The 26,109-nt window shown below is 44.0% G+C and overlaps 1 protein-coding gene across 1 annotated transcript in view; it reads left to right on the top strand.

The window, feature by feature from the left end:
- The window catches only part of ST6GALNAC1 (ST6 N-acetylgalactosaminide alpha-2,6-sialyltransferase 1), a 316,367-nt gene that overhangs the window by 243,369 nt on the left and 46,889 nt on the right, over window positions 1-26,109 (top strand). Inside the window, exon 8 of the mRNA XM_073606205.1 lies at window positions 2,348-2,447. Within this exon, the coding sequence (XP_073462306.1) occupies window positions 2,348-2,447 (100 nt within the window). The remainder of the gene's footprint in view (window positions 1-2,347; window positions 2,448-26,109) is intronic.

Here is a 26,109-nt window from a genome sequence, read left to right as displayed (position 1 = left end):
GAGCTAGCGAGGCATCTGCAGCACCCCATATCTCCAGCCATCTAGGGCAGGATCACACAGAGAAGCCACCCTTGTGATAAGCCTGTTGAGATCAGGGCTCTGTGGGCGGCCAAACTATCACTTCCAGAACTCCTTGTTCTTCTTCACACTGAAGATAGTTCTTAGCCGCCGCCCACTATTTAGACAAATGACGGCAGGTGGGATGCTCTCTTGTTCTGAGCCAACGCCATATGATGTAGCCCATTCTCTCTGCAATTGTATGCCCACAGGTGTGCGCAGCGTGGCGATTGTGGGCATGCTGTGTCCCTGGGACGATGATGCGGTGCTTTACCCATGTGATCAGCTGTGTTCAATCACAAGGAGATGCCATTTATCGTCTCTCCTCGCCTCACAATGACAGAGTGTGAGGAGAAGAGAGCCGATCAGCGGCATTTCCTCACAGTTGAGACCTGTACAGCTAATCAGTGCAGCCCCAACAGTGCCCATCTGTGATGCCAGGATGTGCCCATCTGTGATGCCAATCTGTGCCCATAAGTGATGCAAGTCAGTACTGCCTTTCAGTACCCATCAGTGCCTGCTCATTAGTGCCGCCCATCAGTGTCCATTAGTGCGGCCCATCAGTACTGCCTATCTGTGCCACCTATCATTACCCATAAGTGTCACCTATCAATGCCCATCAGTGCAACCTATCAGTGCTCATCACTGCTGCATATCAGTGCCGCCTATTAGTGCTCATCAGTGCTGCATATTAGTGCCTCATCAGTGCCACCCCAGAAGTGCCGCCTCATCAGTGCCCATCAGTGCAGCCTATCAGTGCCCATCAGTGCAGCCTCATAAGTGCACATCAGTGAAGGAGGAAAATTGCTTTACACATTTTTCTGACAGAAACAAAGAACCTTTTTTTTTCAAAATTTTCAGCAAACAAATAAAAAACCCAGTGGTGATTAATTAGCACCAAAAGAAAGCTCAATTTGTGGGAAAAAAATTTTTTTGGGTACAGCATTGCATGACCGTGCAATTGTCATTCAAAGTGTGACAGCGCTGAAAGCTGAAAATTGGCCTGGGCAGGAAGGGGGTAAAAGTGCCCTGTAGGCAAGTGGTTAATGACATTGGTTGTATGTTTGGGGTCGTTGTCCTGCTGCAGAATAAATTTGGGGCCAATCGCATGTCTCCCTGATGGTCTTGCATGATGGATAGGCATCTGCCTGTATGATGAAACACCTTCATTAAACTTAAAGCAGGCCCAGACTTAAGCAGACTTATCCTTCAGACTGCATAAGACAAGTGGTAAATAATATATCACTTAGGGTAGGCGATTCTTTGGCTGCTCTTTTGCTCAGGCCCACATTTACATTTGAACAGCATAGGATATAACCTATTTGAAAAAAGTTTTGCCCCATTCGCACAGAACTAATGCATATGCACTCTCCAAAGGAGTACTAAAATCCCAACACAAATTCTAAATCTTAAAAAAAAAAAAGAAAAAATGTTTGGACATACAATTTATCTGTGTGATAATATATTATGTTAATTTCCCCTTCTTTGTTTCTTAAAGTGGTGTTCCGGCCAAAATTATATTTTTAAATAAAAATACCCCTATAATACACAAGCTTAATGTATTCTAGTAAAGTTAGTCTGTAAACTAAGGTCTGTTTTGTTAGTTTATAGCAGTAGTTTGTTATTTTATAAACTTACAGCAGGCCATGGCCATCTTAGGTGTGGGCATCTGAAGCCAGACTGTATTTCTTCCTGGATCTCATCCTTGCAGATCTCGCACATGCTCAGTGCAGCACAAGCAGTGTAATAGGTTTCAGGTCAGGTTACCTTAGCAATGGCAGTTTCAAAGGAAGTATCCGCCCCTTCCCAGAAGGCATTGCAAACAGGAAATGATGCGATGGGCCGCGGCCAGGGAGGAGGAAGTGAAAATGAATGCAGCAGATATCCAGTAGGTGCTGAGAAAAAAAATAAAAAAATATCCAATTTGTTTACAGTGCACAGTTTAGTGAGGGATGCTAAAGAGTTGTAAAAGTGGGTGGAACTCCACTTTAACTTCCAGTCTGTGGGAAAGGTTGTCTATATAGCAATAGTTTAATGGCATTATGGGAATCTAGCAGTGAAAAAGTGGTTGATACTATATAGAGGGGTCGCAGTACTCTTCTTCTTTCTTTGAATTTTATTTTATATTTAAACATATAAATGTATAGTATGTGGATGTATTATATTGGCTAGCTTACAGATAAAATACATGAACTTCAATGATGCACTTTGCAAAGGACTATTTACTAATTGTCATTGTAAGAGCTATATGAAAGAAGCATATATTTACATGTATCTCGTGACTTTGCAGGTTCCTGAGGTCACCCACGCTAAGTGGAAAATACTGGAGATTATATAGGCCAAGTACTGGTGCCCTGGTGCTGCTGACAGCCCTACATCTGTGTGATACGGTAATGAAATAATTGCAGTGACTTATTTTTCCTTACAGTAGATGATAAATACTTTGCGGTGTGTTTGAAGTAGTAATTGTGCTGATTATCAGGCCAGCAGGAATCATGTAGTAAACAAGGAAGAAATACATTACCTGCTGAGTTGCTGTGTACTGACATGGCTGTGGGAACAGTTGTTCAGCGATGAGTGAGTAGTGTATGCAGTAATACAAATATGTTTGCTGCTTGCAATGCTGTATCTTGGTCTAGGCCAACAAGGCCCAGGCCCAGGGTGGCACTTTGCAGGGGGGCAGCAAAAAAGCCACCAACCTCACATGAAAAAAAAAAAAAACAACCCCCTCCTGGCTCCCACACAAAAAGAGTCCTTGCCGGCTTACGCTACACTTTTAGTGTAGCGCCAGTCTTATGGGGCGGATTGGGCTGGGGGGGCTGTTTATTTCACCTGTTTGTATAATGACTAGGGACTTTGAAGTCATTATACAAATAAGTGAAATAATCCTATCATTTCAATCAGTGGCAACAAACACCAAACACAAGTCCAAATATTTTACAAGATAGGCTAATCTTACTAATCCAGTGACATGTTGTGATAGCACATATAGAGGAGTAAGTCCTAGTTTAACTAAAACAAAGTCCCAGATAATATCTTACGTATTAGCCAAGATCAATAGGATAAATGTTTCTTCTCTACAACTAACTGTACAATGCATATTATATTATCCATGTCAAAACTCGGTATTATCTCAAAACGGAATTTTGCATTGGTAACTCTTGTAGTTATTAAATGACTAAAGGTTTAATAGTATATATATATATATATATATATATATATATATATATATATATATATATATATATATATATATATATATATATATATATATATGTATGTATGTGCTATAAAAATATGTATTTGCTGACAAGGGCGGGTCTTAAACAGGAAGGGGTGTGGCCTTGAGAGGAAGTGGTGGGTCATATTTAAATTAGGTGGGCTCACAGGTTTAGTCAGGCCTAGGGCAGCACAAAACCTAGATACACCACTGGCTGCTTGTGTGCTATAAGTGGTCTCTGCTTACCGCTGCTTCCTGCCAGCTGATTGAGTTGGATAATACTTTTAGGTCTCAGTCTTTTAAGCCATAACTGTTTTTGTTAGTTTTGGATGGAGTAGAAAATGGTTAGATCCCCTGTAAATTTTTTGAAGATTTACCCAGTTGGAAAGATTTGCGTATACACAACAGTAAGTTCTATTGAAACCAGAGCACAAATATGTTGACATGCACAGATGATGTGGGCTTTTTTTTTTTTTTTTTTTAAAGCATATTGCTTTTTCTTTTAACCAACAAGCACTGCCTAGTTTTTTTTCTGCTTACACCAGTTTGTGAACTGATACATTGGATGAGAAGACATTGTCCATACATTGGGACTCCGTTGACCAGCGTAGATAACTGCATTTCTATTGATGCTAGGAATAAGCTAATAAGCTTACTGTGTCTAATGTTAAATCTGTCCTTGGGTATATTATATCTTCGGAAACCTGTAAAACAGTGAAATACAAACTTGAATGCAATCAATTGTTGTTTATATAAATACTAATATAAATATATATTGTAATGATTGGGGTTGTATAGCTCAAGTGTAGCCCTCGCTAGCAAGTACAGTCCACGCAACATATTTCCATTTAAGGGCTTGTTGGCCCACTTTTATTTAAAGGTAAGTTTACACACACACAAAGTCATCTCTGTCCTACACACACACACACGCACACACACAAGCATCCAAGTCCCACACACACTCATCCCCAATCCACGCATACACAGCACATCTTCGTCCTACACACACAGTAATTTCCGTCCTACACACACAGTCATCCTCATCCTACACACACACTCAGTCATCTCCATCTTACACACACACACAGTCATCTCCATCCTCCCTTGTCCTGCAATGTACATTCCCTATTTAACATTACCACATTCTTCACTATGCAAGTCCAGTCAGACTCTATTTAACCACACCCCCTTTAAGCTACGCCCAATATTTAGCGTACTTTAAACCATGCCCACTTTTCGCACACCGCATTGTTAGCTATTTTGCTTTTTGTGCAACCACACCCATAATATATAAATACCCCACCTAAAATTAAAGTTACGCCCTGCCTACAGAAGCTTTCTCGCTACACAGAAAAAAAGTGTCCCTAAATATTTTTTTTCCAATGTTGGCAACTATGTAATAGCCCAGAACACAACTGACCAGTCATTATGCTGGTGGTTCTGAAAACCATGATTGGAGATTTCATCTAAGAAATCTCCATGCTCCAGGTCCCAAAGTGGATTTTTCTAAACAAAGAGGAAATTGAAAAGCCAGTTTCCTCCCAATTAAGCAAACCCCCTGGAGCACATCAACCTGCCTGGTTGAGAATTCTGCCTTAACATCACCCTGGTGGGGCATTGCTCTGCCACAATATATATATACCAATACTAATACTATATAGTATACAGTGGGGATGGAGACCCCCTTAAATTTTTCACTCTTTGTTATATTGCAGCCATTTGCTAAAATCATTTAAGTTCATTTTTTTTCTCATTAACCAGTAGCTGCCCGCCCACTGTTAAATGACGGCGGGACGGGGCAGCTCTCGTTCTGGGTGGACGTCATATGACGTGACCGGCTTTCTGAGCCACTAGGGGGAGCGCGCGCCCGCCGCGACACTCGGGGCCCGCGATTGCCCAGCAACCAAGCAGGACCGTGGATCTGTGAATGTAAACACAGATCCACGTATTGTCAGAGAGGAGAGGAGACCGGTGTGTGTCCCTTGTACATAGGGACAGCGATCGGTCACCTCTCCCTGTCAGTCCCCTCCCCCCACAGTTAGAATCACCTCCCTAGGACACACACTAACCCCTCGATCACCCCTTACTGTTAACCCCTTCCCTGCCAGTCACATTTATACAGTAATCAATGCATTTTTATAGCACTGATCGCTGTATAAATGTGAATGGTCCCAAAAATGTGTCAAAAGTGTCCGATATGTCCGCCGCAATATCGCAGTCATGATAAAAATCGCAGATCGCCATGACTAGTAAAAAAAAAAATAATAAAAATGCTATAAATCAATCCCCTATTTTGTAGACGCTATAACTTTTGCACAAACCAATCAATATACGCTTATTGCGATTTTTTTATCAAAAGTAGGTTACATAGTAGGTTACATAGTAGGTGAGGTTGAAAAAAGACACAAGTCCATCAAGTCCAACCTATGTGTGTGATTATGTGTCAGTATTACATTACATATCCCTGTATATTGCGGTCATTCAGGTGATTATCTAATAGTTTCTTGAAGCTATCAATGCTCCCCACTGAGACCACCGCCTGTGGAAGGGAATTCCACATCCTTGCCGCTCTTACAGTAAAGAACCCTCTACGTAGTTTAAGGTTAAACCTCTTTTCTTCTAATTGTAATGAGTGGCCACGAGTCTTATTAAACTCTCTTCTGCAAAAAAGTTTTATCCCTATTGTGGGGTCACCAGTACAGTATTTGTAAATTGAAATCATATCCCCTCTCAAGTGTCTCTTCTCCAGAGAGAATAAGTTCAGTGCTCGCAACCTTTCCTCATAACTAAGATCCTCCAGACCCTTTATTAGCTTTGTTGCCCTTCTTTGTACTCGCTCCATTTCCAGTACGTCCCTCCTGAGGGCTGGTGCCCAGAACTGGACAGCATACTCCAGGTGCGGCCGGACCAGAGTCTTGTAGAGCGGGAGAATTATCGTTTTATCTCTGCAGTTGATCCCCCTTTTAATGCATGCCAATATTCTGTTTGCTTTATTAGCAGCAGCTTGGCATTGCATGCCATTGCTGAGCCTATCATCCACTAGGACCCCCAGGTCCTTTTCCATCCTAGATTCCCCCAGAGGTTCTCCCCCCAGTGTATAGATTGCATTCATATTTTTGCCATCCAAATGCATTATTTTACATTTTTCTACATTGAACCTCATTTGCCATGTAGTCGCCCACCCCATTAATTTGTTCAGGTCTTTTTGCAAGATTTCCACATCCTGCGGAGAAGTTATTGCCCTGCTTAGCTTAGTATCGTCTGCAAATACAGAGATTGAACTGTTTATCCCATCCTCCAGGTCGTTTATGAACAAATTAAATAGGATTGGTCCCAGCACAGAACCCTGGGGAACCCCACTACCCACCCCTGACCATTCTGAGTACTCCCCATTTATCACCACCCTCTGAACACGCCCTTGTAGCCAGTTTTCAATCCATGTACTCACCCTATGGTCCATGCCAACACACCTTATTGTACAGTAAACGTTTATGGGGAACTGTGTCAAATGCTTTCGCAAAATCCAGATACACCACGTCTACGGGCCTTCCTTTATCTAGATGGCAACTCACCTCCTCATAGAAGGTTAATAGATTGGTTTGGCAAGAACGATTCTTCATGAATCCATGCTGATTACTGCTAATGATATCATTCTTATTACTAAAATCTTGTATATAGTCCCTTATCATCCCCTCCAAGAGTTTACATATTATCGATGTTAGGCTAACTGGTCTGTAATTCCCAGGGATGTTTTTTGGGCCCTTTTTAAATATTGGTGCTACATTGGCTTTTCTCCAATCAGCTGGTACCATTCCAGTCAATAGACTGTCTGTAAAAATTAGGAACAACGGTCTGGCAATCACCTGACTGAGTTCCCTAAGTACCCTCGGATGCAAGCCATCTGGTCCCGGTGATTTATTAATGTTAAGTTTCTCAAGTCTAATTTTAATTACGTCCTCTGTTAACCATGTAGGTGCTTCCTGTGTTGTGTCATGAGGATAAACACTGCAGTTTTGGTTACTGAAGCCCCCCGATTCACTCGTGAAGACTGAGGAGAAGAATAAATTCAATACCTTTGCCATCTCCCCATCCTTTGTAACCAGATGTCCTTCCTCATTCTTTATGTGGCCAATATGGTCTGTCCTCCCTTTTTTACTGTTTACATACTTAAAGAATTTCTTGGGATTTTTTTTGCTCTCCTCCGCTATGTGTCTTTCATGTTCTATCTTAGCCATCCTAATTGCACCCTTACATTTCTTATTGCATTCTTTATAAATTCTGAATGCTGAGGATGATCCCTCAACCTTGTATTTTTTGAAGGCCTTCTCCTTTTCTTTTATATGTATTTTTACACTGGAGTTAAGCCATCCAGGATGTTTGTTCGCTCTTTTAAATTTATTACCCAATGGGATACATTGGCTAATGCCCTTATTTAATATGCTCTTAAAGCAAACCCATCTCTCCTCCGTATTCTTTGTTCCTAATATTTTATCCCAATTTATGCCTTTTAGCAAGGTTTGTAGTTTAGGGAAGTTGGCTCTTTTGAAATTCAGTGTCTTTGTGTTCCCTTCATGTTTCCTATTTGTGTGATTTATACTGAAACTAATTGACCTGTGATCGCTGTTACCTAAATTGCCCTGTATTTCCACATCTGTTATCAGGTCTGTATTGTTGGTAATCAGTAGATCTAGTAATGTTTTATTTCTAGTTGGTGCGTCTACCATCTGACCCATAAAATTGTCCTGCAAGACACTAAGGAACTGGCGAGCCTTAAATGAATGCGCGGTTCCCTCTGCCCAGTCTATGTCTGGATAATTAAAATCCCCCATTATGATAACACTTCCCATCCTTGCTGCTAATCCAATTTGTGATAGGAGATCCGTCTCCACTTCCTCCCTCAGGTTATGGGGCCTATAGCATACTCCCAGTATTATTTTCCCCTTAGCTTCATCCCTTTGGAGCTCTACCCATAAAGATTCCACCTCCTCCCTAGCCCCCTCAGTGATGTCATCTCTCACATTCACTTGTACATTATTCTTGATATATAGGCATACCCCTCCCCCTTTTTTACCCTCTCTATCCTTGCGGTATAGGGTATACCCTTGAATGTTTGCCAGCCAATCATGAGAGCTGTTGAACCAGGTCTCTGAAATTCCCACAAAATCCAAATCCTCCTTGTACAACAGTATCTCTAGTTCACCCATCTTGTCCGCCATGCTCCTGGCATTGGTGAACATGCCACATAGTTTAGACCGGTTGCATATTGTCCTCGTATTGGGTGTTTCAAGATTGCAACTAGGACTTGCTACTATACTCACCTTGTGTTTTTGTGCTTTGGTTAACCTACCGGTTACCGACTGAGAAGTCGGCCCAGTCCTCCAGGAACCCAAACCCCTCCTTACTACACCAGCTCTTCAGCCACTTGTTTACTTCCCTAATCTCCCTCTGCCTTTCTGGTGTGGCTCGATGTACCGGTAGTATTCCTGAGAACACTACCTTGGAGGTCCTTTTCCTCAATTTAGCTCCTAAGTCCCTAAAATCGTTCTTTAGGACACTCCATCTGCCTCTGACTTTGTCATTGGTGCCAACGTGCACCATGACAGCCGGGTCTTCCCCAGCCCCTCCCAGTAATCTGTCCACAAGATCTGTGATGTGCCGAACCCGAGCGCCCGGTAGACAACATACTGTTCGGCGCTTCAGGTCTTGGTTACAGATTGCCCTCTCTGTCCTTCTAAGAATTGAGTCCCCTACCACCAGAATCTGTCTTTCCTTTCCCTTTGCTGCCCCCCCACTCTCACTGGAGGAGTTCTTCCCCTGGCAGCTAGGAGAGTCCCTCATCTCCAGCAGTGCTGGTCCCTGACTGGTTACACCAATGTCACTCAATGGAGCGTACTTATTGGGATGCTCCAGTCCTGGATCGGCCTCTCTGGCACTTCCCCCTCTACCCCTCCTGACTGTCACCCATCTACTCTTTGCTAGTGCCTGCACCTCTTTGTCTCCACCCGCCTCTGTGCTGGCCCCTGCCGGCACCTGCCGTGTACGTTCCTGGCTCACCTTTAGTATGGAGGGACTTCTCAGTGCTGACAGTTGCTTCCCCAGATTCAGAACCTGGGCTTCCAGGGAAACAATGTGCTTACATTTTGCACAGCAGTATTCGCCCTCGATCGGATGATCAAGGAACGCATACATGCGGCAAGATGTACAAAGAGTCGCCTCTCCACACCCGCCGGGCATCGTACCTATTAAATTTAATGAGGATTTGGGGATTTTACCCTGTCCAAATTACCTAACAGCTAGCTTCCTGGCACTAATACTCAAGACAATACACACAAGTATATACATACAAGTATGTAGAAGAATACGTATCGGCCTAAACTGAGGAAAAAAATTGTTTGTTTTTTTAAAAAAATTGGATATTTATTATAGCAAAAAGTAAAAAATATTGTCTTTTTTCAAACTTGTCCCTCTTTTTTTGTTTATAGCGCAATAAATAAAAACCGCAGAGGTGATCAAATACCACTAAAAGAAAGCTCTATTTGTGGGGAAAAAATTATAAAAATTTTATTTGGGTACAGTGTAACATGACCACGCAATTGTCATTCAAAGTGCGACAGCGCTGAAAGCTGAAAAATGGTATGGGCAGGAAGGGGTGAAAATGCACTGTATTGAGGTGGTTAATGTACACACAGCACCCCATATTGACAGAAAAACACAGAATTGTTGACATTTTTGCAGATTTATTAAAAAAGAAAAACTGAAATATCACATGGTCCTAAGTATTCAGACCCTTTGCTCAGTATTTAGTAGAAGCACCCTTTTGATCTAATACAGCCATGAGTCTTTTTGGGTAAGATGCAACAAGTTTTTCACACCTGGATTTGGGGATCCTCTGCCATTCCTCCTTGCAGATCCTCTCCAGTTCTGTCAGGTTGGATGGTAAACGTTGGTGGACAGCCATTTTTAGGTCTCTCCAGAGATGCTCAATTGGGTTTAAGTCAGGGCTCTGGCTGGGCCATTCAAGAACAGTCACGTAGTTGTTGTGAAGCCACTCCTTCGTTATTTTAGCTGTGTGCTTAGGGTCATTGTCTTGTTGGAAGGTAAACCTTCGGCCCAGTCTGAGGTCCTGAGCACTCTGTAGAAGGTTTTCGTCCAGGATATCCCTGTACTTGGCCGCATTCATCTTTCCCTCGATTGCAACCAGTCATCCTGTCCCTGCAGCTGAAAAACACCCCCCACAGCATGATGCTGCCACCACCATGCTTCACTGTTGGGACTGTATTGGACAGGTGATGAGCAGTGCCTGGTTTTCTCCACACATACCGCTTAGAATTAAGGGCAAAAAGTTCTGTAATATAACAAAGAGTGAAAATTTTAAGGGGGTCTGAATATTTTACGTCCCCACTGTAAATACTAATATAAGTGTGCCTGTTCCAGAATCGGCAAGGTTGGGGATTGGGGGATTAGGATGGTGTCGGTTGTGGTGCTAAGATCCGGTGGACTGAGGTGGAAAGTGTAATGGTGACAGTAGGTCTGGGGAGGAGGAGTGCAGGCACAACTGTGTGTTGAGGGGGTTTAAATGTTGCATAAGGAGGATGAGTGGTGTGAGAGAGTGGGTGAGGGGAAGAGTGGTGAGGGTAGTGGAAGGGTGATAAAGGGAGGGGTGGGCAGACAAGAGAGAGTGGTGATGAAGTGGGGAAAAAAACTGTAGAGGGGGAATTGTGTGGCAAAGTGATGAGAGATGGGTACAGTGTTGAGAACCATAAAGACATGGATGAGTGAGTTTGGGGTGGAGGAACTTCATTGGCCTGCACAGAGTCCTGATCTCAACCCAACAGGACACCTTTGGGATGAATTAAAACGCAAAGGGTGGGCAAACTCAATATCAAACCCTATGAACTAAGACTGGGATGCCATTAAATTTCATTCAATAATAAACTCCTGTGCTATAAAATGGCTATTAACAATGATACATTGAAAAATACATAAATACATACAGTATTAGGTAAATAGATAAATCCCAACAGTCCACACATAAAGTGCTCTATTGCATCTTCATATTTCAATATGTGCTCCATCATATAACAAGAGTGCTCCATCACCAGGTAAAATACTCACTCACCTCAGGTCAAGGCCCTCAGAAGGGCCAACACGGCATAATGGTAATCAATCCTGTACACCAGATAGTGGAGACTCTGCTCACTTCCTCCGCTGATGATAGAACTTCCTCAGCTGGGATGACTCCACAGAATTCTCAGGATAAAGGAAACAATCTCCAATAGTGCAGTATTGTGGTCAAAATGCATAAGAGAATACCAGCCAAGCTTAACCACTTACGGACCGCCCGCCGTCATTATACGGTGGCTCTTTGAAGTGGAGTATCATTGTTATGGCAGTAGCTAGCTGTCATAATCCCGGTATCTACTTCTTCAGTGGGAGGTCCGCTTTAAGATAAAAGTGGTCTCAGCAGCGGATTCACAGCGAGATCACTTTTATCTGTGGCAGGAGCGGGGGCAGCGGCGGAGGCAATCGGATCCTGTCCCCTACTTGACATGGAGCTGAGTGAGGAGAAGATGGCCCCCACCTGGCTCCATACCATAGAAGAGCGGAAGCGACGTCTCTTAAAGGGACATTTTTTTTGTATTGCATTTTAGTGTTAATATAAAATCCATGTTTTTGACCCCAGATCTCATATTTAAGAGGTCCTGTCATGCTTTTTTTCTATTACAAGGGATGTTTACATTTCTTTTAACAGGAATAAAAGTGACACCATTTTTTTAAAAGAACAGTGTAAATAAAGAAATTAAAATAAATAAGAACATTTTTATATTTTTTTAACGCGCCCTGTCCCGCCGAATTTGCATGCAGAAGCGAACGCGTATGTGAGTAGCGCCCGCATGTGAAAAAGATGTTCAAACCACACATGTGAGGTATCACCGCGATTGTTAGCGCGAGAACAATAATTCTAGCCCTAGACCTCCTCTGTAACTCAAAACATGCAACCTATAGAATTTTTCACCTATGGAGATTTTTAAGGGTAAAAGTTTGTCACCATTCCACAAGCGGGCGCAATTTTGAAGCGTGATATGTTGAGTATCAATTTACTCAGCGTAACATCATCTTTAAAAATATAAAAAAAAATTGCCTAACTTTACTGCTGTCTTATTTTTTAATTTAAAAAAGTGTATTTTTTCCAAAAAAAGTGCGCTTACAAGACCGCTGCGCAAATACGGTGTGACAGAAAGTATTGCAACGACAAAAAAATATATAATGTTTGGGGGTTCTAAGTAATTTTCTAGCAAAAAAAATTTTACCTTGTAAACAACAAGTTTGAAAAATTAACGTGGTCCTTAAGGATTAAAGTGGATGTAAACCCTCACATATACAGTGAAGTGAACAGCCTCAGATGATACGCAGGGATGAAACAAATCTCTCTACATAAGTTTTATTTGTATATCTGCTGTCTTCAGCTTTATATATTCTTTAGAAAGTGCACATCATGTTAGAATTGTTACTCCCTCTTTCAGCAGTGGGTGTGGATTCTTGGCATATGCTAATTTGAGGAAAAGCACACCTGTCGTGTCCCCCCCCCCCCCCCCCCCCCCCGCGCGCGCACTTAGGCAGAGGAAGAAAGAAACATGCATGCAGAGCGGTGCTGTAAATAGAAAAGCTCTCTGCTGATCTATCTTCTATCTTTATAGCAACCTCCCCGAGAAGGTTTTATCTCCTGTGTTGGAGAGTAGGGATGAGCTTCGAGTTCGAGTCGAACTCATGTTCGACTCGAACATTGGCTGTTCGCAAGTTCGCCGAACAGCGAACAATTTGGGGTGTTCGCGGCAAATTCGAATGCCGCGGAACACCCTTTAAAAGTCTATGGGAGAAATCAAAAGTGCTAATTTTAAAGGCTAATATGCAAGTTATTGTCATAAAAAGTGTTTGGGGACCTGGGTCCTGCCCCAGGGGACATGGATCAATGCAAAAAAAAGTTTTAAAAACGGCCGTTTTTTCAGGAGCAGTGATTTTAATAATGCTTAAAGTCAATCAATAAAAGTGTAATATCCCTTTAAATTTCGTACCTGGGGGGTGTCTATAGTATGCCTGTAAAGGGGCGCATGTTTCCTGTGTTTAGAACAGTCTGACAGCAAAATGACATTTTGAAGGAAAAAACTCATTTAAAACTACCCGCGGCTATTGCATTGCCGACAATACACATAGAAGTTCATTGATAAAAACGGCATGGGAATTCCCCAAAGGGGAACCCCGAACCAAAATTAAAAAAAAAAAAATGACGTGGGAGTCCCCCTAAATTCCATACCAGGCCCTTCAGGTCTGATATGGATATTAAGGGGAACCCCGGCCAAAATAAAAAAAAAAAAATGACGTGGGGTTCCCCCTAAATTCCATACCAGACCCTTCAGGTCTGGTATGGATTTTAAGGGGAACCCCGCGCAAAAAAAAAAAAAAAAAAACGGCGTGGGGTCCCCCCAAAAATCCATACCAGACCCTTATCCGAGCACGCAACCTGGCAGGCCGCAGGAAAAGAGGGGGGGACGAGAGTGCGGCCCCCCCCCTCCTGAACCGTACCAGGCCACATGCCCTCAACATTGGGAGGGTGCTTTGGGGTAGCCCCCCAAAACACCTTGTCCCCATGTTGATGAGGACAAGGGCCTCATCCCCACAACCCTGGCCGGTGGTTGTGGGGGTCTGCGGGCGGGGGGCTTATCAGAATCTGGAAGCCCCCTTTAACAAGGGGACCCCCAGATCCCGGCCCCCCCCCTGTGTGAAATGGTAAGGGGGTTCTTACCCCTACCATTTCACTAAAAAACTGTCAAAAATGTTAAAAATGACAAGAGACAGTTTTTGACAATTCCTTTATTTAAATGCTTCTTCTTTCTTCTATCTTCCTTCATCTTCTGGTTCTTCTGGTTCTTCTGGCTCTTCTGGTTCTTCCTCCGGCGTTCTCGTCCAGCATCTCCTCCGCGGCGTCTTCTATCTTCTTCTCCTCGGGCCGCTCCGCACCCATGGCATTGGGGGGAGGCTCCCGCTCTTCTCTTCTTCTTTTCTTCTCTTCTTCTCTTCTTCTCTTCTTCTCTTCTTCATTTTCTTCTCCGGGCCGCTCCGCAATCCATGCTGGCATGGAGGGAGGCTCCCGCTGTGTGACGGCGCTCCTCGTCTGACAGTTCTTAAATAACGGGGGGGGGGGGGGGCCACCCGGTGACCCCGCCCCCCTCTGACGCACGGTGACTTGACGGGACTTCCCTGTGACGTCACGGGGAATGCCACAGGGAAGTCCCGTCATGTCCCGTGCGTCAGAGGGGGGCGGGGTCACCGGGTGGCCCCACCCCCCCGTTATTTAAGAACTGTCAGACGAGGAGCGCCGTCACACAGCGGGAGCCTCCCTCCATGCCAGCATGGATTGCGGAGCGGCCCGGAGAAGAAAATGAAGAAGAGAAGAAGAGAAGAAAAGAAGAAGAGAAGAGCGGGAGCCTCCCCCCCATGCCATGGGTGCGGAGCGGCCCGAGGAGAAGAAGATAGAAGACGCCGCGGAGGAGATGCTGGACGAGAACGCCGGAGGAAGAACCAGAAGAGCCAGAAGAACCAGAAGATGAAGGAAGATAGAAGAAAGAAGAAGCATTTAAATAAAGGAATTGTCAAAAACTGTCTCTTGTCATTTTTAACATTTTTGACACTTTTTTCGTGAAATGGTAGGGGTACTTATGTACCCCCTTACCATTTCACACAGGGGGGGGCCGGGATCTGGGGGTCACCTTGTTAAAGGGGGCTTCCAGATTCCGATAAGCCCCCCGCCCGCAGACCCCCACAACCACCGGCCAGGGTTGTGGGGATGAGGCCCTTGTCCTCATCAACATGGGGACAAGGTGTTTTGGGGGGCTACCCCAAAGCACCCTCCCAATGTTGAGGGCATGTGGCCTGGTACGGTTCAGGAGGGAGGGGGGGCCGCACTCTCGTCCCCCCCTCTTTTCCTGCGGCCTGCCAGGTTGCGTGCTCGGATAAGGGTCTGGTATGGATTTTTGGGGGGACCCCACGCCGTTTTTTTATTTTTTTTTTGGCGCGGGGTTCCCCTTAAAATCCATACCAGACCTGAAGGGTCTGATATGGAATTTAGGGGGAACCCCACGTCATTTTTTTTTTTAAATTTTGGCCGGGGTTCCCCTTAATATCCATATCAGACCTGAAGGGCCTGGTATGGAATTTAGGGGGACTCCCACGTCATTTTTTTTTTTTAATTTTGGTTCGGGGTTCCCCTTTGGGGAATTCCCATGCCGTTTTTATCAATGAACTTCTATGTGTATTGTCGGCAATGCAATAGCCGCGGGTAGTTTTAAATGAGTTTTTTCCTTCAAAATGTCATTTTGCTGTCAGACTGTTCTAAACACAGGAAACATGCGCCCCTTTACAGGCATACTATAGACACCCCCCAGGTACGAAATTTAAAGGGATATTACACTTTTATTGTTTGACTTTAAGCATTATTAAAATCACTGCTCCTGAAAAAACTGCCGTTTTTAAAACTTTTTTTTGCATTGATCCATGTCCCCTGGGGCAGGACCCGGATCCCCAAACACTTTTTATGACAATAACTTGCATATTAGCCTTTAAAATTAGCACTTTTGATTATTCATGTTCGTGTCCCATAGACTTTAACGGTGTTCGCGTGTTCGAACGAACTCTTTTCCTGTTCGCATGTTCTGGTGCGAACCGAACAGGGGGGTGTTCGGCTCATCCCTATTGGAGAGCTTGTCAGAAGTCCTCATGCTGAGAACAGGGGAACAAAGCAGCAGAAAGACTCGGGACTCAGGGCTTATGGAGAGAGATAAGTAAAATCTGCAGATACATGTGCCCAGGTCAAATTTCACGAATCAGGTTTACATCAGCTTTAAGGAAATGCACTCACATTTATTAAGTTGAATACAAGCAATATAATATAAAAGAGTAACAGGGTCTCACAGCGTCCAGATTAAGTAATGATGCACATTGCCAGGCTCCCCCTTTACGAGTTACACCACTCTCTCACGTGGCTTGGCAGAAGAACAAAAATGATCTGAAGGAGCAACGTGGGAGAGTGGTGTAACTCGTAAAGGGGGAGCCTGGCAATGTGCATCATTACTTAATCTGGACGCTGTGAGACCCTGTTACTCTTTTATATCATATTGCTTGTTTTTAACTGAATAAATGTGAGTGCATTTCCTTAAGCTTGGCTGGTATTCTCTTATTCATTTTGACCACGATACTGCACTATTGGAGATTCCATTATCCTAGGGTGTTCTGTGGAGTCTTCCCAGCTGGGGAAGTTCTATCATCGGAGGCAGGGCCATCTTTAAAACTGACTGGACCCTGGGCAAACATTTTATATAGTATAGTATACACTGACCACCAATGTGACTGAGACATTTAGCCTGCGTTCACACTTGTGTGTGTTGGGAACACATGCAAAATCACTTTCCTGACACCACAGAAACATGCTGCCCTTTAGCAGATACACAGCAGTGCCATTAATTGTTACTGACACCCTCATGCATCGGTTGAGATATATGTATTGACATGCACCAAAATTTACGGTGCTGTGGCACCATGTTATTTTGAAGAAGGGTTCCACCTCCAATTTGCTTACCTTTGCAGAACAGAGTGATGTTAGGCTTAATGACTATAGTTACCTACCCACTGAGCAGCATTCAGCAGAAGTGATGGTAGATATGACCTCAGCGGGACATGATATACATATGTATGCCGCCTTGATTTACATATCAATGCCGCGGTCCACGACTATTTACATATTAATGCCATCACTATTTACATGTCAATGCAGGTTATTTACATGTAAACACAAGCTCTGCAGGTGAGTTAACTGTACAGAGCTGGGCAGCAGCAACATAACTTTACACTGAGATAACAGGACACAGCACGGGACTAAAACTTCAAGGGATAAGGGAATTTAAACTGGGATAGTTGGCAAGTATAAGCCAACTGCTTTGGGCCCCACAACAATGATGGGGTCCAGGGCAGCTGCCCCTTTTGCCCTGCCTTAAAAACGGCCCTGGGTGATAACTACTAAGCCACTGCTCTGCCTTATGTGTATTTCACCAACTATGCCAATGCTTTGCCCTATGTGAATATGACCAACTAACTCACTGCTCTACCCAATGTGAATATACTATAACCAAATAAGGCTGGCCATACATGGGTCGGGTTTCTTTGTTGTTCAACCAGCCTGTTGAATGAAAAAAACTGACTAGATTTCCCCATCCACACATTTGATGTAGATATCCTCTCCGATGTGTAATTGTATTCTGACGGCGGGCAGACTCTCCCACCATCAGAATACATAGATCATTGCGGAAGCCTATTGCCTGTAGCACTGATTGAGCAAGAATATACTGATAGGGCGTTTGAACAGAAGTCGATCAGTAGATTGACTTCTGTTCAAGTGGCCCCACATGGATCAAATGACGTCACCACGCTTTCGGAGTGAGAGGACGGGCTCCGTTTGTTTGCATGCCGGCCGGCTTTTCGTATATGCATTTTTACTAACTTAACTGTAAGTGACTACTTTTTTAATAAATATCTGAAGGATTTTATACTATGGTGAGTTCTTCTTCCTTTTGGGTTATCCGTGGTTCTCGTGGTGAATGGTGATATGTGACAACGCAAGTGAACCTGGAGATTTACCCCCCACATGAACACCGGGAGTGCCAGCAAGCTAAAAGGCCTTGGCTGGGCTATAGCCACCTGCCCTTTTATGCTTGCCATCTGGTAAGCAGGTTTAACTACTACGGTGGATTGTCACTACTGCTTAGGAGTACACGGTGGCGGTGTTTTTTCTTTGAAAGGATTTGAAAATCTCCTTGATGTCATTTGCATAGACTGTTTTTTACTGAGCGCAGCCTTCTTTACGGGACTATTTAATTTGGTGTAATCGCACTATATGCTGCTGCCTTTTTGCATTTTCTGGTCAAGCGCGGTTCTCTCCATTTTATACATATGTATATCATGAGGTCATGTCTACCATCATTTCTTCTGAATGCTGCCCACTGGGGAGGTAAAGGAGCATGCTTGAAAGTCATACCTACAACTATAGTCATTAGGCCTAACATCACTCTGTTCTGCAAAGATAAGCAAATTGGATGTGGAACCCTTCTTCAAAATAACATGGTGCCACAGCACACTGAATTTTGGTGCATGTGAATACGCACATCTCAGCTGATGCATGGGGGTGTCATTAGCAATTAATGGCACTGCTGTGTATCTGTTAAAGGGCAGCATGTTTCTGTGGTGTCAGGAAACCGATTTTGCTTGTATTTCTGACACACACAAATGTGAATGCAGGCTAAATGTCTCAGTTACATTGGTGGTCAGTGTAAATCTTTTCATTACATTGGTGCTTGGTGTATAATACTTTCATTCACACTAGTGACCAGTGTGAAGGTCCCCCTTACATTGGTGGTCAGTGTAAAGCCCTCTTTACATTGATGGTTACTGTGAATGCTCCTATTACATTAGTGGTCAGTGTTAAACCCCATTACATTGGTGGCCAGTGTAGAAACTCCTCTTTATATTGGTAATCGTTAAAAAAATCCAAACTTGCATTTGTGGTCAGTTTTGAATCCTCCCTTACATTTGTGGTCCATGTAGAAGCCCCTTTAAATTGGTGGTGAATGTAAACCCCCCTTACATTGGTGACCAGTGTAGAAATCACTTTATTGGCATTTGATGTAAAATCACCCATTACATTGGTTGTCAGTGTAAATTCTTCAAAACATTGGTGATCAGTGTACATTTCCCTTTACATTGGTGGTAGGTGCAGAATTGCTCTTACACCGGTGGTCAGCGTAAATCCCCATTTACACTGGTGGTCAGTGTAAATCCCCCCGAACATTGGTGGTCGGTATAGAAGTGTCACCTTACATTGGTGGTCAGTACAAATCTCCTCGACAGTGGTTGTCAGTGCGAATTCCCCCTTACATGGAGGTCATTGTATATTCCCCCTTACACTGCTGGTTGGTGTAAATGCTCTAATTACATTGGTGTCAATGTAGAAATCCCTCTTTTCTATTGGTGGGTGGTGTAAAATACCCCATTACATGATGGTCAGTGCAAATTCCCCCTCACATTGATGGTCAGTGTAAATCCCCCTCACATTGTTGGTCATTGTAAATTCCCCATTACATTGGTAGAATCCCCCACTATATACTTGCCAAAGATTTTGAGCTTTGCTCTGCATGAGTCAGAATTTGCCACAGTGTACTGCTTCCTAACTAATCCAACCCCCCACCACTGATCCCATCAACCCCCCAGCATTGCCACTGATCACACCCCCCCCCCCCTCCACCAGCATTGCCACTGATCTCAGGAGTCCTAGGATTCCTAGGAGTTTTCTGTCTATTGATGGGTCCCCTCACCACCCCAGTGCATGGTGTGCAGGCAGTTAAGAGCTGTAACCTTTAGCAACCAATCAGTTAGCAGTAATGCTGTGCACTAACTTCTTGCAACCATTCATTGAGCGGTAAGGATATGCAGTAACCTCTAGGAACCAATCAGTGAGCAGCAATAATGTGCAGTAACCTCTAGCAAGCAATTAGTGAGTGGTATAGATGTCCAGTAACCTCTAGCAAACAATCAGTGAGCAGTATTGATGTACAGTAATCTCTAGCAGCCAATCAACAAGCAGAAGTCATGTGCTGTAACCTCTAGAAAATACACAGAAAATAAACAGAAAATAAACAGCGAGCCATAATGTGTGCTGTAACCTCTAGCAGCCAGTCAGTGGGCAGTAATGATACACTGTAACCTCTGGCAACCAATCGCAATCGCTGCCTGATCTGATTCAGTAAACTGATTTTGAGTCTAGCTGCTATTAATTGTATGTCTCAAAGCATGTGGGGAGCAAAATTGCATGGAAGACGGGGCCCAAGAAAATGTTTGCCCAGGGTCTAGTCAATATTAACCAGTTAACAGCCGCGCCATAGTCGAATGACGGCTACAGCTTGATAACTCTGGGAGGATGTACATTGACGTCCTCCCAGAATCGCACTCCCACACGCCCCCTGGGGCACGCACCCGGGAATATCCGTGACCGGACCCGGCGCATCACGGTAAATGGCCGATGACAGCAGCCGTTTACCCCTTGATTGCTCCGTAAAATGTCAAACCGGTGTTATGTCTAGTTCCTCTCTTCCCTCTTTGTACCGATCGGTACAGTGTGAGTGGAGAGGGGAGAGATCAGGTGCTGCAGCACTGTGGGCTGGATGTGTAGTGCCCACAGCGCTGATTTGTGCCCATTGCAGCCTCATCCAGCCATCCATCCATGATCAGCCATCCATCCATACTCAGCCGGCCATCCATACTCAGCCAGCCATCCATGCTCAGCCATCCTTCCCTAATCTGCAATACTCATCCATGCTTAGCCATCCATCCATACTCAGCCATCCATCCATGCTCAGCCAGCCATCCCTAATCAGCAATACTCATCCATGCTCAGCCATCCATCCATATTCAACAATACTCATCCATCCATACTCAGCAATACTCATCCATGCATCCATACTCAGCAATACTCATCCATCCATCCATGCTCAGCCATCCTATCCATACTCAGCAATACCCAGTCATACTCAGCCATACTCAGCCATACCCAGCCATATTCAGCGATACTCAGCCATACCCAGCAATACTCAGCCATACTCAGCCATACCCAGCCGTATTCAGCCATACTTAGCCATATTCTGCCATACTCAGCCGTACCCAGCCATCCCATCCATATTCAGCCATACTCAGCCATACCCAGCCGCACTCACCCATACCCAGCCATACTCAGCCATACTTGTTCATGCTCAGTCATCCCATCCATACTCAGCCATCCCCATCCACAGCTCATCCATTCCCATTCATGCTCACCCATGCCACATCCATTCTCATCCATGCCACATCCATGCCACTAGAGTGCCTCACAAAAGTGTAATAGGTAGTCAAATTAGATTTGAAACTTATGCCCCTAGAACACCTGATGATGCTCCCTGCATGTTGGGCCTCTGTATGTGGCCAGGCTGTGTAAAAGTCTCACACATGTGGTATCGCTGTACTCAGGAGGAGTAGGAGATTCTATTTTGGGGTGTAATTTTTGGTATGTACATGCTATGTCTTGTATAAATGGACAACTTTGTGTAAAAAAAAAAAAATGCGTTTTCATTTTTTTTTTACACATCTTCCAAAAACTTGTAGAAAAAAATGACCTGTTCAAAAGACTCATTATGCTTCATAGATTATACATTGGATTGTTTTCTTTCCAAAATGGGTCATTTTTGGGGCGTTTCCATTGTCCTGGTGCTCCAAGGCCTTCAAAAGTGTAAGAGGTAGTCAAGAAATTACATGTGTAATTTATGCTCCAAGAACACCTGATGCTGCTCCCTGCATGTTGGGCCTCTGTATGTGGCCACGCTGTGTAAAAGTCTCAGACATGTGGTATTGCCATACTCAGGAGGAGTAGTAGAATGTGTTTTGGGGTGTAATTTGTGCTATGCATATGCTGTGTGTGAGAAATAACCTGCTAATATAACAATTTTGTGAAAAAAAAAAATAAAAAAAAAAAATCTTGATTTTGCAAAGAATTGAAGGAAAAAATTACAACTTCAAAAAACTCACCATGCCTCTTACTAAATACCTTGGAATGTCTACTTTCCAAAAAAGGGATCATTTGGGGGGTATTTGTACTTTCCTGGCTTGTTAGGCTCGGTTCACACATGGGCGGCACGACTTGCAGGTCGCCTCAGCGAGGCGACCTGCAAACGACTGCCGGGGCGACTTGCGAGACGACTTCTGCATAGAAGTCTATGCAAGTCGCCCCAAGTCGCCCCCAAAGTAATACAGGAACCTTTTTCTAAGTCGGAGCGACTTGCGTCGCTCCAATTAGAACGGTTCCATAGCACAGAACGGGAGGCGACTTGTCAGGCGACTAGGTCGCCTGACAAGTCGCCCCAGTGTGAACCGAGCCTTAGGGTCTCAAGAAATGAGATAGGCCGTCAGTACATCAGGTGTGATCAATTTTCAGAGATTGGCACCATAGTTTGTGGACTCTATAACTTTCACAAAGACCAAATAATATACACCAATTTGGGTTATTTTTACCAAAGCTATGTAGCAGTATTTATGAAGAAAAATGACTAATTTGAAAACATTTTTATCCGAAACAAAGAAAAATGCATTTTTTTACAGAATTTTTGTTTTTTTTCTTTTATATCGCAAAAAATAAAAAAAACAGCAGTGATTACATACCACCAAAAGAAAGCTCTATTTGTGTGAAAAAAAAACACAAAAAAAACAAACATTTCATATAGGTACAGTGTTGCACGACTGAGTAATTGTCATTCAAAATGTGAGAGCACCAAAAGCTGAAACTTGGTCTGGTTAGGAAGGGGGTTTAAGTGCCCAGTGGTCAAGTGGTTAAAGACGGCCCTGTTATCACCATCGAGTAATCTTCTATGTTTGAATGCTTTTCATAAAATGTACTTTTATGGCATGTAGTTTGTAACCAATATTATGTGACTCTGGTATGGCTGTTAGACTGTAAGTTCCAATGACTGAGTTGAAAACACATATGCATTCTATAACCCACTGGAGAGCATGAGGATGTACACAATCTGGAAAAATAATAAATAATATAGTTTGGTTCTAACTACCAAGCAATATAACCTTTAAACACAGCATCTCCCAGGATTTGTTATTTCACGCTTCTGCTTGTTTGCCATCAATTGTTGACACATGACCTTCTCTGAAATGGCTGTTATTTTTAGTAACACGTAGACTTATTTTATTAGCACTAGTAAATTATATGTGTTTCATCCATTTACCCTGCAACCCACCTTTTGGGTCTATCTTGGTTATTTCTCTGACAGTGCACTAACAAGAAGAAAACTGGGGGGCCCATATAGGACCTTATATACTAATAGCTATAGAAGCCTAAACTCATATCATAGGGCCCTGTAGCAAAATATTGATGTTTCCCAATTCTGTTTAATGTCACCCTTAAAGATTCCTGTCTACCTCCTCCTTTCCCGTTCAGTACACATGTAAAGTGAGTTAAGCTGGCATCTGACCTGAGAGGCTTGTCGGTTGGCTAGTTGTCTCATAAACATGCCCATTTTAGTCACCCAAACATGTATGTTTATATCTACAAAGTAGAGATGAGAGTCATTTTTTTCCCCCTGAGATCACCTGCTATCCCTACTAAAGAACATTTACTGTCTACATATAAGGGGACAATTCGTTGTTGATGACAGAAGTGAAGACCCTCTAGTTGAGCTTTCTAGCCAATGTGCTATATAAGGGAATAAGTTATGTTGGCCTTTACACTGTAGCAGCCCATACTTTAAGTTTAAAAAGGTAACAAGCAACAATTACAAGTATTAAACAGAAAAAGTACCCTTCTTCTTACATTTTTAGGTGTACATGTGAATTCTTTTATAGGCTTCTTTTATTTTATTTTTCCAGGTGATCCAACCAGTAACACTATTCCTGTCTTAGGGTGTCGAAGCTCACATCTCCGCTTTAAGTCCTCCTCCTCTGCCACATCTGGCATGCAATTTTTTTTGGGGGGGAGTGGGCACCTGTCAAAATTAGGTGATCCAAGCCAAAGTTCTGCTCCTCCCCTCCCTCCCTGAAGTCTCCTTGGACACGTCACAGGTCCCAGAAGACTGTGGGACCATTCACAAAGTTCAGCACGGCTCGTGCATGCACAGTGGGCAGCTGGCTGTGAAGTGGAAAGCAGCATAGCCAGCTGCCCAAATTTAGGATGTGGCGCCAAGAACCCGAAGGCTAGTGAACTAGCCTGGGTGAGGACAGTGCTGGATCCCTTGACAGGTAAGTTTCCTTTTATTAAGGCCATGTTCACACCATGGTGCAGAGAGGTGAGTTTTTCTGCACACGTTCTGCAAGGGCACAAAGAAAACAAACAGTTGTTATCTATGTGCCCTGTTCACACCTCAACACTGGTATCAGGTGTGGATTTTTTCTGCACAGGAATTTGAAACATGTTTAAAATTCACTGAAAAACTCCTGTCTCTGCAAGTGAAATTTCTGTACATATGGTGTGAACAAGGCCTAAAATACGAGGCCAAGTTTAACCACTTCAATACAGGGCACTTAGACACCTTCCTGCCCAGACCAATTTTCAGCTTTCAGCGCTGTCGCAGTTTGAATGACAATTGCGCGGTCATGCTACACTGTGCCCAAAATAAATTTTTATCATTTTGTTCCCACAAATAGAGCTTTCTTTTGGTGGTATTTGATCACCTCTGCGTTTTTTATTTTTTGCTAAACAAATAAAAAAAGACCGAAAATTTTGAAAAAAATAAAAGTTTTGCTTTAGTTTCTGTTAAAAAAAATTGTAAATAAGTAAGTTTTCTCTTTCACTGATGGGCACTGATAAGGTGGCACTGACAGGCACTGATACGGCGGCACCAATGAGGTGGCATCAATGAGCGGGCACTGATGGGCACTGACAATGGGCACTGATATGCAGCACTGATGGGCACTGGTAGGCGGCACTGATGGGTGGCACTCATATGCAGCACTGATGGGCATTGATAGGCGGCACTGATGGGTGGCACTGGTTGGCACTGATGGGCACTGATAGGCGACACTGATGGGCAATAAAAGGCGGCACTGCTGGGCACTGCTGGACACTGATAGGGTGGCGCTGATAGGCGGCACTGATAGGCGGCACTGATAGGCGGCACTGCTGGGCACTGATGGGCACTGATAGGCGGCACTGCTGGGCACTGATACATGGCACTGATGGGCACTGATACGCGGCACTGATACGCGGCACTGATATGAGGCACTGATGGGCATCCCTGGTGGCACTGGCAGTGGTAGGCATTGAAGTGGGCACTGACTGGCAGCTGCCTGGGCACAGATTGGCAGCTGCCTGGGCACACAGTGGCATTTCCCTGGTGGTCTAGGGGCATACCTGGTGGTCCAGTGTGGATCGCTTCCCTGGTGGTCCTGGGCGGCTTCCCTGGTGGTCCTGGGTAGGATCCGAGGGGGGGGGCTGTGCTGATAAACAATCAGCACAGACCCCCCCTGTCAGGAGAGCAGCCGATCGGCTCTCCTCTACTCGCGTCTGTCAGACGCGAGTGAGGAAAAGCCGATCACCGGCTCTTTCTATTTACATCGTGATCAGCCGTGATTGGACAAGGCTGATCACGTGGTAAAGAGTCTCCGTCGGAGACTCTTTACCTAGATCGGTGTTGCAGGGTGTCAGACTGACACCGGGGGCGCGCAGCGGCTCGATATTCCTGATCACGTCATATGACGTCCGATCAGGAATATCAAACCACTTTGCCGCCGTCATTCTGTAATAGGGCGGGCGGCAAGTTGTTAATAAAAGACCACATAGATGAGTTCTTGCTGGAAAAAAATATTTTAAGCAACAGACAGCATGGATTCATGAAAGAAAGAAGTTGTCACACAAACCTGATTTCTTTTTATGAAGAAGTAAGTAAAACCTTGGACAGAGGGGTGGCTGTGGACGTGGTATACTTGGATTTTGCAAAAGTGTTTGACACAGTTCCCCACACATGGCTAATGTGTAAGGTAAAGTCTACAGGCTTGGAAATATCAGTTTGTAAATGGATAGAAAACTGGCTAAAAGACAGAATTCAGAGAGTAGTGGTTGATGACTCTTACTCTGAATGGTCTAAAGTTATCAGTGGTGTACCCCAAGGTTCAATGTTGGGACCCTTACTTTTTAATACCTTTATAAATGATATAGGGTCTGGGATTAAAAGTACCATTTCAGTATTTGCAGATGACACCAAGCT

This window comes from Aquarana catesbeiana, linkage group LG12 (assembly GCF_042186555.1).
Source record: "Aquarana catesbeiana isolate 2022-GZ linkage group LG12, ASM4218655v1, whole genome shotgun sequence".
NCBI lineage: Eukaryota > Metazoa > Chordata > Amphibia > Anura > Ranidae > Aquarana > Aquarana catesbeiana.
The sequence above is the reverse complement of the archived record's forward strand: the minus strand, read 5'-3'. Positions and strand labels throughout refer to the sequence as shown.